Consider the following 17,673-nt stretch of genomic DNA (forward strand, 5'->3'; position numbering starts at 1 on the left):
GATGAGAAATTACTTTTGGTAGATGATAAAAGACATTCGGTATCCCGACCGTATTCAGAAAAGAGTAAAAAAATCTGTAGCCAGTGCAAGCTCCTGAAAAATCTGTCTGACTTTATCTTCATTTATTGACCTGAACTGTGAGGTTTAAGGGTTTCATATGCTTTTTTCTGCTTCGGTGTCAGGTGAATGCTGTGTCTCGCTACTTCTCGTGGTGTTTTCCTTATGAAGTTTTTAACCAGAAGCCGTAAGTGGTGCAATAATTGGCTGAACAGAGCCTAGAAAGGGTGCGCTGCTTATCTAAAGAAGCAGCTGAAAAGAATAATTTTAAAAGTACCTGTTGGTGCACACTAGCCATTCTAAGTGAAGTTCAGCGTGTGATCCTCTCGTGACATGCAGTCGTCCTGCAGAATGGAGGAGGATAGGAAATGGGAATTGATTTCTGCCATTTCATTCAAGCAGCATCCTGGGGCAGTGCTTTTGGGGCTGCTGGAGGTCAGAAGGTGAAAGAAATTCTTGCAGGACTTCAAGTGTTTGAATATTGTAGGTGGGCATATTTTTCTCCAGGATAATACATTGTTATGTTTGCTTTTCCATCTATCTGAGGAAAGTGGCATTGACTAGTAATTATATACTAAGTGATTTCTGATCAGTAACCAACCAAGAGGAGCAAAGGAGTTGGTAAAAAAGCAGTGGAGGAAAATTTCCCTTCCAAGCTTATCCCAAGTCAGATTTACTGAGATGTAAGATGATAGGGATGGGATACAAAGTGGTTTAAATAAGGGAGCTAATTTATTGCTTGGTAAAAAGTCTTTCCCTGCTTAGCTAGGCTTCCCACTGTGAATCTTCCCACTGTGATTTGTGACATGAAGGTTTTTTGCAGATTGATGCCTGGTGTCTCTTTCATACTGAGTGTACATAGAAACCTTTAAAATACGCACTATCTGAATGCTAAGAATCTGATTTTTGTCGCCCTACTCTCCAAAAAATAGAAGAGACCAGTGTACACATAGAGGACTAGGTTACTGTTGAAACCAAACTTTTTAAAGGAAGGGGTATTATAAACACATTACTTAAATCAGGATTAGGAATTCTATTTACAGAGTATGAGAGGAGCGTGTTTTTTATGATAGCTTCTCTCTTCTCTCTGGCAGTCACTGGAAGGATGTTTTTAAATGTAAAAAGGAGGAGATCTCTTTTGTCTGAGCAGCCTATATGTGAATCCCTCCTGTCCTGAAATAGTAGCTTTCGAAGGAGGATCACTATTATTCAGAAACAGCGAACACGTGCCGTTTTTCTTTGATACGATCCCTTCGTCTCAATTCCTGGCAGATTTCAATGAAATGAATAGGCACGCATTTATAAATCTCTATAATGGTATTTACTTCTGGAAAAAAAGAAACAGATCAATACTAGGGCTTTTTAATAATTAAAAATGTGTGTTTCTGTAATCTCCTATTGATTTCTCCATTTATTCTTCAAGAGCTTGCAGAAGTCAGTAAATTTAGGGCTTTCTTCATGAGTGGCAGTTTGTGTTGGCTTCCCTTCAATAGTTATTACTTTTCTGCATGGCCTATCCATCATCTTGAGTGCTTTCTAATTTATTGTAGGGATAATGTTGACAGCAGTGACACGGAGGACATACACTGTGGGCTGGAAATGAAGACACCAGGATGTAGATTTCCTGACAGAAACATAATCTTTCCATCTTCTGAAGTTAGCAATCTACCGCTCCACTTTGATTTATGGAGGGGGCTGGATGGGAGGATGCTTCGTGAAGCTGGGTACAGGCTGGACTTCAGCATCTCTCATCCAGAAATACTGCGGAAGCTTCTTGTATTATCATACCAGTTTTTAGTCTCCCCCCCTTTTTTTTTTTTTGTTTTAAATTATTCTGCTAATAATAACATGAGCAAGTCTAGGCGATAGTGCAGCCAAGTGAGTAAATGTCTTAATGCTTTATATTTGGACCCATCCTTGTGTTCGTAGGTCTAAATTCTTTGAAGTCTCTGTAGGCTCTGAACTGCTGTGTTGTGAGTTACTGCTGGTGGGAAGGAATCCAAATGGAGTTGCTTGTCGTGTGACTGCCTTGAAAGGTCTGTCAGCACTTCTGGGTTGGAAGGACAGGGAAGGTCAAATTTTGCCTCTTTCCTAATCCATCGAAGGGAGATGCTCTCTTATGCTTGCTAAGCTAAAGAGCTGGACTGGAAGGATTGCTCCAAGCGCGCCATGTCACTGCCAGTTGCTCTTATGATCTGTGCCATACTCTAAGAATGAAATTCCTTGTTTTCCCCCCAATGTCTTCTCTGCATAAGTTTTTAAAAGAGGATTTTCTAGAAGCATTGCAAATTGATGGGCCTCTGATTACAGCTGTAATCTGCAGTGTTTTTAAACCTTATATTAATAATGTCCATAGTTCTTATTGTTGTTTTAATTTTACTTAAGTAGACAAATGGTGGGCTGTAATTTTTAGGGTGTTTGACTTATGGGTGAACAAACGGGAGTAAATGTGATTGGGGAAATGGAGTGAAAGGTAGCATGTACTGCAGTAGGACCCTGCAATGTAGAGTGTGTGTTAGGAGGGAAATTCAGTTTTCTTGGCTCCACTAGCGTGGTGGTGGGAGTGTTGATTTGGACCTGCCATGAGCTAAAGTAGTGACAGTCTAAAGATCTTTTGGAAGTCTGCAGCCTGAGACCCTTTTAGTAACTGAAGCCTGTGAGTCTAAATAGTTCAGATGTTGTGACCTCTTCCATCATTGTACTGTTCTTTTTTCCTTAAAGGAAATACTTCCGTATTTCTGCAGTTAACAAGAAATTGTTCTAGGTTTAGCCAAGAGCTGGTAATGACTGTTCTGCCTACCCTCCCGTTGAGAGAGAGAGATTTAACCAGTGCCTTTTTTTTTTTAATAGGTCTCTGTTCTCAAGCTGCTACGTCCAACTGATCTGTGGGGTGTCTATTCCTTTTGGTTTTGTTTTTCAGATCACCCAGGAAGCTGGAGAGTTCATGATTACATTTCCGTATGGTTACCATGCTGGCTTCAATCATGGCTTCAACTGTGCTGAGTCTACTAACTTCGCCACTTTGCGATGGATTGACTATGGAAAAATGGCAACCCAAGTAGGTGTCTGTTTGGATGAAGGCTTACTTAAAACCACTAGGTCGTGAAATACAAAGGAATGAGAGTGGGAGACTTACCCTTAAGAAGAAAATGGAAAGTGCTGTTGTTTTGACAAGGTGCTCTTTCATTGTGCCACGTTGCCATTTTATGCCTGTTGATAATTCGTGTCATTTTTGAGGGCATAGTAATGACTTTCTCAAATGCTAGATGTTACGTACACCTTGTGAAGAGGTTGTTTTGAGACAAGTAAGTCGGAATTAGTTTTCTGATGCATCTAAACTGCATTTCACAGTGAATAAGGTGACTGATATAACTGAATACAAGTCATTAGGTACACACTGAAGGGGAAGGAATAAGCTGGAAATACTTTTAAGCTTTAATAAGACTATGGTAATAAGCTTCTGAAAATATCTGAATTTCTCTATGCCCTGTACAAGGGGAAGAAGTCAAGAAGTCTCCCTGAAGGGGAGAGTCATGCTGGAATGGCTTTGTGCGACTATGCCTCATTAGGGCAAATTTCTTGTATGTTTTGTTACTTTTGACAGTTCTGAAGTCAGTGATGGTTTTCATGGCAGCGCACATACTGCGTGCTCTTGTTTTTAAGTGTGAAGTATAACTGATCAGCTTAACTGGTTCAATAGGATCTGTGAATTTTTGAATCAGGGTTCTATTCCACACAAGTCTTTGGGGAAAGGAGAAAGGATTACAGTGGGGTAGCGGTTTAAAATTGCCTCACATGTTCCCTTCCAGAAAAGCAGACTTAGTTTTCACTCTAGAATAGCATTTATAGTATCCCCTTCACTTACTTTTCTTCTTCTGTCAACCCGGCTTGACTCTGTAACTTTTGTAATGCATCCTAATGCTTTGTTCTGGGCAAAACCAACTCTGTTCAAAACGAACTTCAGGTACATCTGTGTCTCAATCTGTGGAACAATGTAGTGATGTCCATTTTTCTTTTACAAAGGTTTATATTTGAGAGTAGTAAAAGGTAGATGATTACTGAATGGCGTCGTTTTCTTCTCAGCTTTGGGATCCTGGGGTCTTTGACAGTGCCTTTTTTAACCCTCCACCTTTTTGCTGTAATGCCTTTGGCCATTTTTGAGCCAAGCTGAAACTTCTGCACAGAATTGTATTCGGTAGCAATCAGTGTTTTGTATTAATCAACCTGAGTGGCTGCTTTGTGACGAATGTGAGTCACACTTCTTTGCTTGGGAGGCTCGTGCTGTTTCTAGCACTACAGGCTTCAAGGGATCTTGTAGAATCACAAAAAAACCCCATGCTGTTTCTTCCTATTTTTCCATTTTAATAAGTGAACATCATTAACCCAACTAGAAAAGGAAGATGGTTGTCATCCCACAGGGGGTTTTTTTCCTGCTTTTCCCCCTCTTTGGTATTCTCTGTCCTCCCTCAGCAGCTGCAGGCGGGCAGTCTTTGACTGTCCAATGGCTCAATAATTGGTGTCTGAGAAGCTCATCCCACGGAAAGCTCAGCCCATCGGTTTCCTGAAAGGTGAGGTGTCTGTCTTGTTTATTTTTTTCAGTAATATTCAGCCCATAGTTTCAAGGACTCCACTGTTAGCCAACAAATTTGATATCTGAGCGCTCTCCTTTTCTGAAATGAACAAATAGATTTTATGATTTCGTTTCTGAAACTACAGTGGTGTAAAAGCATCTTCTGTTAGGCGTGCTAGTGGCTGTGCCATGAAATATAAAAGTGAAACACACCGTGAAATATAAAATACATGAACTCACTGTGCCAGTGGGGTAACACCTCTAAACTGCTAGTAACGGCAGCTGAAATGATTCTTGTAACAGAAACATCCTCATGCTGAAGAGTTATGTATTTGTCCTCTCTGTCCCCCACCAGCGTTCAAGTAGTGAACCCTGTGTTGGTGCTTGTAATCTCTTCGTATCCCATCGAGGCTGTAGACCAGACGCTGTGGCAGTAATCAAGGCTCCAGCGCTGGGTGGAGGGTGGAATGGGAGTTGTATGTTTGAATTTGTTCTGGAGTTAGAGGGATGGAGGGAAGAACCTAGAACCATAAGAAGGTTCAAATCGGTGTTAAGCGTCTTGAACTTAAAAATAGCCAAGCAAACTTAGTTTGAAAATTTTAAATACCATGTTTGTCTGCTGTGACCTTGTATACCAGGTTTATTTGTAGCAAATGGTCATGGTATTACACCCCAGAAAATGGGGTTTATCATGGAAATTCTGAGACCCTTAACTACAGCAGTGCCAGCAGGCACCACTCTAATATTAAAAGCAATTTTGGGTTCAGCCATGTGTTCACAAACAAGTGACATTTGGGAAGTGCAGTTTTAGATTGAGCCTCCATGCTTACATTGTTAAGCAGCGTAGCGTGAAATTACTGAACAAGCAGCATAGAGAGCTCTGAGCAAATCTAGGGAGAGAAAGTTGAAGTGTGGAAGGAGACGCCCAATTTATTTCCATTGCACTCAGTGACACTTGTCTGTTCAGAGATTTCCATTTAATATTGCCTAAACCATGCACTGCATGCATGTTAATTAACCCTTGGATACCTTACGATCAGGTTCCAGATGAGGTATGAATGCTGTTACACTGTAAGGGCAAAAGGTTTGTTTAAATCTCATTTTAAGTTAAACAGGGACTTAATGAAATACCAGCTGACTGTGTACACTCGAGCTGCCTGCACGGTTCTGGAGAGAGAATTCGTGGAGATGTCCTGCAGTGTGTGATTTTTGGTTATACTGCAGGTTTACTAAATTTAAAAAACAGCTATATTGATTTCTGTGCTCTCGGGCACAATTAGATGATTCTTGCCCATGTCCAAGCAGTTTGGTTTTTTTTTTTTTTTTCCTTGTCATATACTCATTTCTAAAGTTCTTGGAAACTCTCGACTGGACGGCGCTCTGCAGGTACATACTCTTGCTGCACTGAAACCAGTTGGCTGGAAGGTGATTCTTCTCCTTTCCTCAGGTTAGCAATACAGTTATCTTGTCCTACCAGTACTCATGAGATTGGTGACAAGGTAAGGTTCAAAATTAGCCAGTTGTAATGTTCTCCTGGACATTATCCTGGGGATGAAATTTGGATTCTGCTCTACTGAGAGCGATATATGTCAATGGCATAGTGTAAGAGAGAGCTCACGTAGGAAGGTAATGCCTCACCTTGGAGAAACATAGACAGAGCTGTGCTAATTGCCTGCCAGATGGATGAAATGTTCTGCGAACCACAGCAGAACCTGCCTAGGCTGTAAAAAAATACATAATAACCAGACTGAAGTTTGAAGATCAGCTTCTTAGACACTGGTTCTGCTCTAATTGTAGAACAAGCATCAGCAGTAGCAAAAAAAAAAAAAAAAAAAGGCAATGGCTGCAGAGTTGGGTAGGAAACTAATAGTGGGTAGATATGCTTGTGTCTCTGTAAACTTGTAACCAGGATAAACAAGATGCTTAAAAACTCCAGTGGAAATTGATGTGGTGAGTATACCCAAGTGAATAAACTAGCTGTCCTGTTTGGTTCAAAGGTTTTTGAGAACCTAGGGAGAGGTTTTGGAGTCTCTTTCAGGACTGCTCAGGTGAAGCTGATGTGAAGGAACTGGAAGGGTGTATGTGTAACGGTAACTAGGGTGAGATGCTGGGTTTCATGTCTTTAGATGGAAGTTGTAACCATTGCTGACGAGTAGTGTCTTGCTGTAAGAACACATTGACCAAAACATCTTTATTAACTAAACAAAGGGCACATACACAGAGGTAAATTTGCGTCTTCATCTGTATCAGATGTCCCTGGTATCTGTTTAGCACGTTCCACGATTGGGTGGGCAATTTGAGAGCTGATGGCTTTTGGCACCTGGTTACCACAAATGTTCAGCAGAATTCTCTGCTTTCTCTCCTTAGGTTTTCCCTCATCTTGTTTCAGCTTTTTAGTTATAGCAGGTGCTTGCGTCTTAAGTCTGATTTGCTGATCCTTCTCGTAATTGCTTCTCTAGGCTCAGTGCTGAGTGCTGGTACGTGACAGACAAAATTCATGTCATCTCTCATGATGTGTATAAATCCTCAGGACTGATTGCTCTCTGTTCTTAGCAAATGTCAATCTCCTTAGATTCAGAGGAAGGGTATCACATTCTCCTTTACTTCGTGTCTTTAATTATATGGTGGTGTACCACTGGGAAATAGATGTCTTGCCTGCAGCTGGACATTGTGCCCAGAAGTGTAAGAATTAACAGCTCCTTAACTGTTCTCCCATTTATTGTCAATGTAAATGTCTCTATCTGTCCTCGAGGAACCTTGCGTTGCAGCTGACTTCTTTCCGGTCAAGGTGACTTTGAGACCAACCGCAGCTCGCCTGTTCCACCTAATCTATGTGAAAAGCTGTGGTTGAACAGCACATCTGTCAGTTCCTTGTCTAGGGATGCGAGAGAGACCTTCAGTTAATCTTGGGGTCCCATAGATAATCCTGGTGTGCTGTCACTAGGTCTTTCCAAATACGTGATGGGAATTCATTTCAGCGTTCTTTGCAGATCAAACGCCAGCAGGGAATGCTCTTTTTAAGATATGGTCCTGTTTGACTAACGTGAGTATCAATCTGTCACAATGTACAAAAAGAGATCCAGAAGAAACAAGTTAAAAGGGATTTTCGTGGTGTTGGAGATACTGGCACAATATTTCAGGAGTCAGCTGTAATCTGAACGCTTTGCTTTAGACTTTAACATCACTGATTAAATAATACAGTTGAGCAGGGATGGTTTTATTTGTATATACCATAGTCAGTGTTTACCTGCATAGGCAGAGCCTAGAAAATTGGGCAGAAATACTTGCCTTTGTACGCCATAGCTGGATTTCTTCGGTCATTTATCTTCCATTAACTCTTTGTCATGTTGTTTGGGTTTTTTTTTTTTTGTTTTGTTTCTGGTTTTGTTTTTTTTTTTTTTTTTTCCTGTTTGGTTGTTGAAGAAGGCCTGATAAATGGAAGGCAGTGAATGATAATTTTTATTCCTTACCATCTGGGTTGTTTTTTTCTTTTTGTTTTGCTACATGAGCCTGCAGGTCCTTTCTGCATTACTGTTTTGATTCGCTTTGTTTCTGAAAACTCTTGGATGCAGCTGTCAACAGACAGAGGGTCTTACTAGCTGGGTTTTTGACTAAATAACCCTTTTAAAGCCAAGTGTTTTAGTAAAGTGTCCTTCTTGGAGTGGAGGTGGCCTTGTAAGTCTCCCAGTATTCAAAAAGACACTTTCAGAGTATACAATCTTATAAGAAATTTTATAAGAATTTATAAGAATATATACAATTTTAAAATTCAAGACCTCACAGGTCAGCTCTTCTATTTCTTTTGCAAACTGGACTGGAAATAAGTGGATGCGAGGGGAACAATTTCTTGCACTTTGCTTTGTATTAATAGCAAACACTTCTGGATGATAACGTCTGTGTTACTGTTGCTTGACATTTTCATACCTTCATTTCATCTCCTGTTTACTCCAGAGATAGTGCTGGAATTATCTATCTCAATATAAAACGGGGTCAAGTTGCCCTTCCTTCCCAAATCCTACATTTTATGTTCTGAAAGAAGTAGCCCTCACCTCATCCTGTGTGGTATTCCCGTGCAAACCTCCACGCCGCTGCAGTTCAGTCCTGCTCTGCTGCTTAGTCATTCCTCTGGGGGCAAGAAAACAAGTAAAACTCTTCTGTTTGGATTTTACTGATATATAAAGGCATCTTGAAGAGAGGTGCCTTTTGGATCTCAGACCTGTGGTCTTTTACATAGCTTACTGCTTCTGAACCCTGTCCTGCTGTGCTTCTTTTTGGTATAATATTGAAATAACAGATCTCAAATTTACATTTGGAGTATTTGTGATTTAAAGTTGTCTAGCATGTAATTTTTGTTGTAAAATTGAAGCTTATTTCTTACTATTCAGATGTTAGTAGGTTTTCTCTTAAAACATGTCCCTGTTTCCCAGGAAAATAAAATTCATGAGGTTTTTGCAGAAACTGTTTGGCAATACTGTAAAATTGGTCTGTGAAATAAGGGAAATCAGAATTGTATTTTTGCAGTACTTTGTTTGTATGCCTTAACTGAGTCTAATTAGACCTTTTAAGTTTAAAATACTTTAAAAACAAATCTAGTAAGGAAGATAATTTCCATAGTTTATTTTTGTAAGACAGATTCAAAAATCGCTCTGGTACAAAATATTCTGCCTTTTTGGTGCTTATTTTTTTGTGTTATTTGTAAACGTCCCTAATACCTTACTCTTCACAAAGCACTGATTCTGTGCAGTAAAGATGGATTTTTACAGCGTTTTTTACGCTGAGGTGGAAAGAGGAGGGTTATTTTTCTGAAACTCTTGGAGCTTCATTTTATCAGTTCTCTTCTGAGATCCTCTTCTGAAGTGCTGTTTTTGTTAATGAAGGAAGAACGCTTAAACTTTCAGCAGCAGAAAAAAATACGCCCCGGAGGTTTCCAGGATTTCAGTTCTCGGGATGCCCAGCTGGACCCGACGGCCGTGCAGATGGGTGGACGCTAAGTAGATACCTGTCGTGCCCCTTCTGGATGTCCTGCCCTGGAGAAGGGGCATCTGGGAGACTGATTTTTAAATCCAGAATGTAATTATAAACTGCTCGGGACTTTGATTCACAGCCAACGGGACGTTTCTACCTCAGGGCTGGGGGCGGCGGCGACTTCGGGCAGCTCGGCTCCCGCTCTGCTCAGTGTTTGTCGTAACACTTAGCGCGCTGAACTGGGAAGGATCTGTGTTTTTGGGGTTTTTTGGTATTTTTTTAAACAAACCAGGCCTATTTATGCTACTTCAGCTCAATTACTGCAAGGTGTAAGGGGTGCTGTTCTTGACTTTTTGAACGCTGCTTAGTAATGACTGTGCCAGCTCAGGGTGACTCTCCAAGAGCCTGCGATGGAAGCTGCCGGATCTCTGGGACGGAAAGCTGCCCTGAACCCGTGGAGTCCTGATGTTGCTGGGTTGACAGAGTCTCCTGCCCCTCTCTGCCTCGCTAACCCTGTGATTTATAGCGTGGAGGTTGTGGTGTGCTTCGTGGCCGCAGTAAATAGCGATGTGAAGGATGTGCTCCCTGCAGCTTATTCGTTCAGCTTCTCTGTCGCGCGCAGGCCCCTGATGAAGTCCGCCAGCCCCAATCGTTCATGTGTCAGAGCAGAGGCTTAAGGGTCATCTGGCTTTGGGGATGCTCGTATGGCAAGGCCATCAAAAATCCCTGTTACAAGCTGCCTTAGCATTGTGCTTTGCTGCGCAGCTGCTGTTGCTCCATTGGAATTGCTTCAGGGGTGACACATGGGGGCACGGATGTGAAGAAGAAAGAGCAGTCTTAACGTTCCACCCAAGAATAAGTAACTAAATAGTTATATATACACTGTTCTGTTCAAGAATTGTAGAAATGGTGATGTTAGAACTCCGGAAGGCAGTGTAAAAGTGTAAAGTAGCTGTGAATTGACATCAAACTTTCTCACCAGGTACCTTTCCTTTTTGATGTCCTCCACAGAAATTCTTTCAGTGTACTGAAAGGCAACGCTTTTTACCCTTCTGCCTCTTCGTTTTGTGCATGAAGAACACTTTAAAAATGAAGTCCACTTTTTACTATAGTGCAGTGAGAGTAGTTTCTTTATGAAGAGCCTCTTTTAATTTTTTTCACTCCATTTTGCTTTATTATTTGTTTTTCCTGGTAGCTGTGCTTCTTACTTTCTTCCAGCTTGGTTCCCTAGTGGCAGTTAGCAGTGTCAGGGTTTTCGTGGGGTGGGTCATAGCTGCGCGCTTCCTAACCTCGGTCACCAGGATTCAGATCTTGCTTCTGCTCTGTACTCGCCCGACTCTTAAATGCTTCGGAAATATGTGCAGGTGAGTCTAGATTATTACAGGAAAGAGGCAGAAGCGCTTCATTTGCTGCGGTTTTCAGGGGGATCTCCATTGCTGGTTCCTTTAGGTTTTGATATACATCATCTTGCCTCCTTTATTTATCTATTTATTATCTATTTATTTATTTCTTTATCTCAGCCCTCCCTTGATACCAAGTCGTAGCATTTGGAGTTGCAAAAAATGTATTTTCAGCTTCGTATCCTTTTGAAAAATGTTACTGAAGAATACTCATTATGACCAGGGGAAAGAATTTCATAGCGTGCTACAATCACATCCTGGGTTTTCGCTTTAGATATCAACACTTCGTATTCCACCCAACATAATTATTCACATTTCTACAAACTGCCCACAGATCTTGGTTGTCCTACATGGGATAGAAAATGGTGGATTTTTGCTACTTCATCTGTTGGCTTACAGGCGTGTAACACAGCACCGCATTCTGCTTGCTTTTAAAAAGAAATTAATACAAAGCAGATGATCAAACAGGAGGATAGAAGGATAACTTCCGACACTTAGCAAGAATTGTCTAGTGTGTCTGTCGCTTCGGAGCTGGAGGTCTTTGCCAAGCCACGTCAGTTGATGCTCGCTGGGTGCATGGATGCGGGGCGCTGGCCTGCTGAGGTGACACGCTTTCTGCCAACCGAAGCGGGCGGTGGGAGACTTCTTTCGCCAAGCGCAAGCCTGACAATGCGGAAGAAACGATACCTTGAGATAACCTCAGAATGGTGGTCGCTACAGCCTACGTCATGGCCGCTGGATAAGAGTCCTGCTTTGTTTATCCCTTGTGCTGGGATGAGTCTGTCAGAACAGAAAGGAGCTGGTACTTCATGGAGTCCCCTTCTTGTAGTGCTGCCGAGAGCACTGAATTGCCTTCTCCCTCCTTTCAGCCTTACCCGAGCCCTATAACTCAGGGCCCCACTGAGGTGATCCTCCCCCCTGCCCCTCCGCCGTGGTTGTGTTTGTCTTGCAGGAGTGAGGGTTGCGTGCGTTTGAGGGAGACTCGGGAGTAGTCGGCATCCTTAACGTGTAGGCTACAGAAGAGTAAAAGAGCAAAAAGAATTCCGGCAGAGGCTGCAAAATGGCTTTGCCAAAACAACCGAAAAAACCCAACCCAAACAAATCTCCATGTAACATATCAGCACAGCCTGCTGCCGGTTGGGGTGGGTTATTATTTTATTTGCCTAAAATGAAGCACGTTGCATTAGAATTTTATATTGCATCTCAAAGCAGAATCCTGTTATTACGAATGGAGAGGAGCGGTGTATATCTGACTCCCCAGCTAGTGCCACTTGCCGCTTACCCAACTCTTCTACCCGCAGAAATCCCCACGGAACGTTCCGGAAGCAAGTTGAGGAAGCGCCCGAGGAGAAATCGTGCCCTGCAGCCAGGGACCAGGGGGAGGCCTTGGAAATCTTTGCCTGATTGTTTTGTTTATGAAACTCTGTAGAGGATTTCCAGTGCGTTTCCTAATGAACTGGTTCGATGTTGAGACTTACGGCAACGCTCGTAATTACACTAGAAACAGGGGGTCAAGAGTCATCCTCTTTCCCACAAACTTTCAACTACCAACCATTAAACTATGCATTTTAGGGTTTTTTTTCCTCAAAGTTTAACTCTTCATTTACCTGCATTTACCATCGGGCACATACTTGCAATTTATGTGCCTTTGTCGCTCTTGAAACCTTGGCTATCTGTGAGAGCATTGCTGCACAGCGGCTGCGTGGAAGGAAAACTAAACTGGAGCCCAGACTAGTTTATTCTGTCACATTGGATGAGCATTAATTAGATCTCAAATAACATGTCTGTAATATGATAACAAATTGGAGAGCTGTTTAAGAGAATTATACTGACGTGACTCTGCGTTTCTCCCAAAAGCTGAAACTCTATACCTTGTCGAGAAATTTATGGAAAGAAGCTTCGGAGTGTTGTCTGCATTAGCAATACGTGTTCCTATAACACACGACAAGAACTTCTTAGCTGCCTTTTGAATGTACCCTCCTTTCTTTCCCGGCAACTTGCTTTTAGGCTTCATTGTTATGAAAAAGCCGATACAAAAGCTTTAAGCAAAGATTTTGGTCTGGCATTTAGCGGTGGCTAATAGCTGAAAAGAACTACAACTTTGAGCGCCTTGGGTTTTCCTGTATTTAAATTTCCATTGAGGCAAGGGGAGGCTAGGTGAGTCTTAAACTGTGCGGTGGGCCCTGATCTCATCTAAATGTGAGGGGGTTTTGCATGGGAACCAGAGGTGCCAATTTAAATAGATCATTTTGGTGACTCTTTCTACATAAGGAGTGGGGTTATTTTACATTAACTTTTATACGTTACGGAACAGATGGGGTTCACTTTAATGTTAATAGCTGGGAAGCGAGGGAAATATCCTTACAAAACTGACGCTGAAGGTTGCGGTTGAATGAGACTGCATTTTTCCATCTATCGTTTGATTTTATTACTTCGAGGAGACAGTCTTTTTATTTGACTGTTATTTTATATAGACCTATTAGTGTTTTTATTTTTAAAAAATATTGCAAATAAGATAGCGGTTACACATTCAGTAGCCACAAATTTCCTACTATCAATCTCTGAGTTATAATTGATGAGACAGGGTTCCTGCTGTGGTCAGATATTTTACCACAGTCTCCAACTTTGAGTAGCAGATAATAAAATAATAAGTAGAGGAAGAACGTTGGTTTTCCATGTTTGAAAAGTGCTTCACTGTGCATTTCCTTATAGTATTTTTGCATGTGCTTAGATTGCAAGTTGCCTTTGCATGTTTTTATCCTGTATGGTTAACAAAGTCATTAGCTTATGAAAAAGAAGAGATGAGGCTAGGAAAAGCCTTCAGAAGATGGAACAAATGAAGTTCTTGCAGATTTGGTGAATACAGAAGCTCCTTTTGTCCTGTTGCTCTTTTGGGTCTCAGATCCCCTGTAACTGAAGACAAAAAGCTAACCCCGAAGTAGTTTTGATTTTTGTTTTCAGTTTTTTTCCACTCCCATTTTCAGGACTTGCAGTCGGTCCTTGGAGATCCCGGTTATGAATATTCTGTTTGTTCTGGTGTTTGATCTGTCGCTCTGACAGCCGTGCTGCTCCTGAGCAGTTTGGTGTGGTGGTCTGGCTGCCACATGGGGAACGATGGAGGAGAGACGGGAAGATATTTGATTAGATCTGAGAGCTCCTCAAATTTCTCACCCGTCATTTTGACGTGACGGGCATATCCTTCATGTTGCCATTTAGTCCTGGTCTGTGCTTTGGGTGACCGTATTGCTCTTAAATCTTTCACAGGTCTACTGGTATGTAGGAATTCTGTGAATACCTGAATTGGGGCTTTATGCTTCAGTTTTGGCTCCGTTTTGGTTTCGTATCTCTCCTCAGTGGTGGTGTTTAAGTGTAGACATTTTCTTTTTTTTTTTTTTCTATAAAGTTTAATAATAATGGAATATGCCAATGTTCTAGTTTGCAGGGGGAAGATGCACTATGGAAGGATACGTTCTGCAGAAATTGGGATAGGGAGAGACAGCGGTGGGAGTGTAGGCATAATATCTCTGAGGAAATACATGTGTTTATGACCACAGTTAAATACTTCGAAAGGAATACAACTCTGTGTAAATGGAAGGGGAGGCAATTCATGGAAATGGGTATCACTGACAGGAAAACACAAGCTTGCTATTTTGTCCTGCTCTAATGGAATAGAGCACGTAATTAATTGCAAAGGAAACATCTTGCCCTTTTCTACCCACAGTCTCCTCTTCTGATGTCCCCTGTTCTTCCTCTCCCACCCCTCACACACACGCGCACGTTCCCTTGTGCAGTTGTATCGGAAGCATGTGCTGTATTGAGCAGGATCTCGCTGCTGTGTCGGAGGGAAGGGTGTGGAAAAATACCCTGGCCGTTACGGGAGTGGGAATGCGATGCAACTGCAGCAGCTGAGGAAATAAAACTGTACGGTCCAGAAGAAGCCCCAAAGGAAAGAGGCTCTGTAAATTATTCATGCTTGCTAGTGTGAAAGCAATGAAATGAAATTAAAATTGAAATATAAATATACATCATGTTAGATTTGTGTAAAGAAAGGAACTTGGCTACTGTAGGCTTCTGGTGGTGTGGTACGCTGGAGATTGCAGCCCACAGTGTCATTTCTCTGAATAGCAGTCTGAATAGCGTCCAGATAGCCCAGTATGTGGTTTCTCGATAATCTGCGTATACTTTACATTTTTGTGAGATTCTTAAGCTGGCGGTGGTTGGAGACCCTCCTTGGAGACCTTCAGACCTGTCTGACTCGGGGTTTGCTCCGCTTGACGTGAAGGAATTGACATACGTGTGCTGCAGCGTGTTGGTTCCAGGTTAGGATCAGAAGATGGACCGTTCCCCTTCTAAGCCATTTTTCATACTTTGTAAAGGCAGAGGAGGTCGATCTCCATAGCTCATTGATGGTGTGTGCTGGGGGATGCTCTTCTGTATTCCTCTTTGTAGCGGCGCACAGGTGCTTTTAAAATTTCGTGAGGAAAAGTGATTGAAAATCTGCTCAATACAAATCCCTTAAGCCAGTATTGATGGAGGTGCCGGTGAGAAGCTTCTGCCTGGCCAGGAATTTGAAGCATGGGTATCATCTGTGTTCCTGCTGTTCTTTGGCCAAATTGCATTTCCAGCCTTTCTGTCCCGCACTCTTTTTCATTAAATGAATTGAGTTTTCCTGAAAGTGCCTGTCCATAAATACTCCTTCCCACTCAGCGCACTCAGGTTATTGCTGCTCTCCCAGTCACAGCCACAGAAAGTAGCCAGCAGCCTTTGCAAAATGAAAAACAGGAGTTAGGAGGGAAGTGGGATAGCCCAGAACTGTCCGGAAAGACACACTCCTCTCTTTCTCTCAGTGGCTTCTTAACGACGGCCATAAATCTTTTAATAATGGTAGTGAAAAATGAAAGAAGAAAAGGGAGAAGCAAGTTTAATTTCATGCATTTCTGCTAAGAGAAAGGATAGAATAGTTCTGAAAAGATGTGGAGGAAAGGTGGAAAACAAACTCCTGCAAAGTGGCTATAACTACCTCATTCTCAAGTTGAAGTTGAAAAGCAATTTAGTGCAAGTGCATACCCAGCAGAGCGTTGCACCTTAGAGCAGAACTAAAAGGGGACGCAACTTTTCACACACAACAGCAAAGCCGTAGGTGCAGCCCCCACGAGGCAAGCGCGTATTGGTGTGTTGTTGTGTCCTTTTCTATCCCATACATTCTTTTGGTTTAAAAGCTTCAATTTTCAGTCTGGTATCTTCGTCCCGGTTGAGAATCCCCTTGCAACACTCAGTCTGTCAATTCTGTGCTTCGTCAGAGCAGACAGGTATCCAAGTAAAAATGCCTGTAATTAGTCTTTGTGTCGGCACGTACAACGGCAAGGGTGTAATTCCAGAGGTTGATTTTAATGAGCATATGCTAGTTGAAGTGAATAATACACATTTTCTTTGACTCAGGCATATGTGGATTAGATGCAGAATGTAGTTATTGTTGTAGTCTTTTTTTATTTCTTTACAGTCTTGTGAATGATTTATGTGCAACCTCCTGATGTATAATTATGAAATTTAACTGCCTCGTTCACTAGGTTAGTCTTTTGTTGCTTTAAGGCTTTTTTCAGTTATAAAGTGATATTAATAATCTCTTTTCAGCCTGAGAAACTGCACAAGAGATTGGCTAATGGGGAGAACGTAGGTTTGAGATCAGACTCAGACCTGGTCTACGTCAGCCATTATTGCTGTTTAATGACTGTAAGGCAGTAGATGAGGAGTATACTGGGTATCGGTCGCCAGAGAGTTTTGGTTGGTGGGCTTAGAGGGAGAAGAAACTCTTGGGAACAGTGTCTTCAGCTGCCCTGGGAGAGCGTGGCAGCTTGTGCACTCTCTGGTTGTGCCAAGGGCAGGTACAGTCGCTGCTTTCCATTTAGCTGAAATACCCACGGGTACGTCACTGTGATTCCTAGCGTTGACCCGCCCTAGTAACCCACCGTAGGTCTTACCGACAAAATTGGCGGCGTGTTAGTTTGCCTCTGGAGAAAGGCCAGCTCAGCTGACGGGCAAAGAAAACGTTCCTCTGATCTGACGTGCTGTTGGTGTCTGGATTTCTCTTGCAGTGTACTTGCCGCAAGGACATGGTGAAGATTTCCATGGATGTCTTTGTGAGGGTTCTGCAACCAGAACGTTATGATTTATGGAAACAAGGAAAGGACATTGCGGTCCTGGACCATATGAAACCCACGGCTCTGACTAGCCCAGAACTAGATGCCTGGAATGAGACGAAGGCAGAATTGAAGGCTAAATTGCTTCGCAGGTAAAGAGGAAAAAAAGAAGGAAAAAGTTGTGTCTTAAGCACTGTGTTTGATTTTAATTGCTAAGATTTTAAACATTGTCATTCTTAGTTTGAGAGAGTTCAAACTTTTTTTTTTTAACACCACTTCTTGTAATTTTTCTTGGGTAGTATGCTCCCTCATTGTTCTGTTTCCTTTAAATGTTACAGAAGCGCATGTTTTCTGAAAGTAGCACACTGTGTGCCCCCTCGCGTCTCATCTCTTATCCTGGAAGACAAAAAAATCTATAGTAGACATTTATAGCTTCACTTATCAGAAAGCAGGAGGGGAAAAAAACCCCCATCAATTGCAAAAGGGATTTTATGCATGCCTTTCTGTGCTTCCTTTGACGTCTGTATTAATTTTCTCCAAGTTT

At 42.0% G+C, this 17,673-nt stretch overlaps 1 protein-coding gene across 3 annotated transcripts in view; it reads left to right on the forward strand.

Moving 5' to 3' along the window:
- KDM4B (lysine demethylase 4B) overlaps window positions 1-17,673 on the forward strand; it is a gene marked incomplete at both ends in the record, with an annotated part of 79,223 nt that overhangs the window by 28,529 nt on the left and 33,021 nt on the right. For all 3 annotated transcript variants that reach the window (XM_082011027.1, XM_082011028.1, XM_082011029.1), the window contains 2 exons: window positions 2,978-3,115; window positions 17,085-17,281. In XM_082011027.1, the coding sequence (XP_081867153.1) occupies window positions 2,978-3,115; window positions 17,085-17,281 (335 nt within the window). The remainder of the gene's footprint in view (window positions 1-2,977; window positions 3,116-17,084; window positions 17,282-17,673) is intronic.

Source organism: Phaethon aethereus (assembly GCF_964289735.1).
Source record: "Phaethon aethereus genome assembly, chromosome: 26".
NCBI classification, from domain to species: domain Eukaryota; kingdom Metazoa; phylum Chordata; class Aves; order Phaethontiformes; family Phaethontidae; genus Phaethon; species Phaethon aethereus.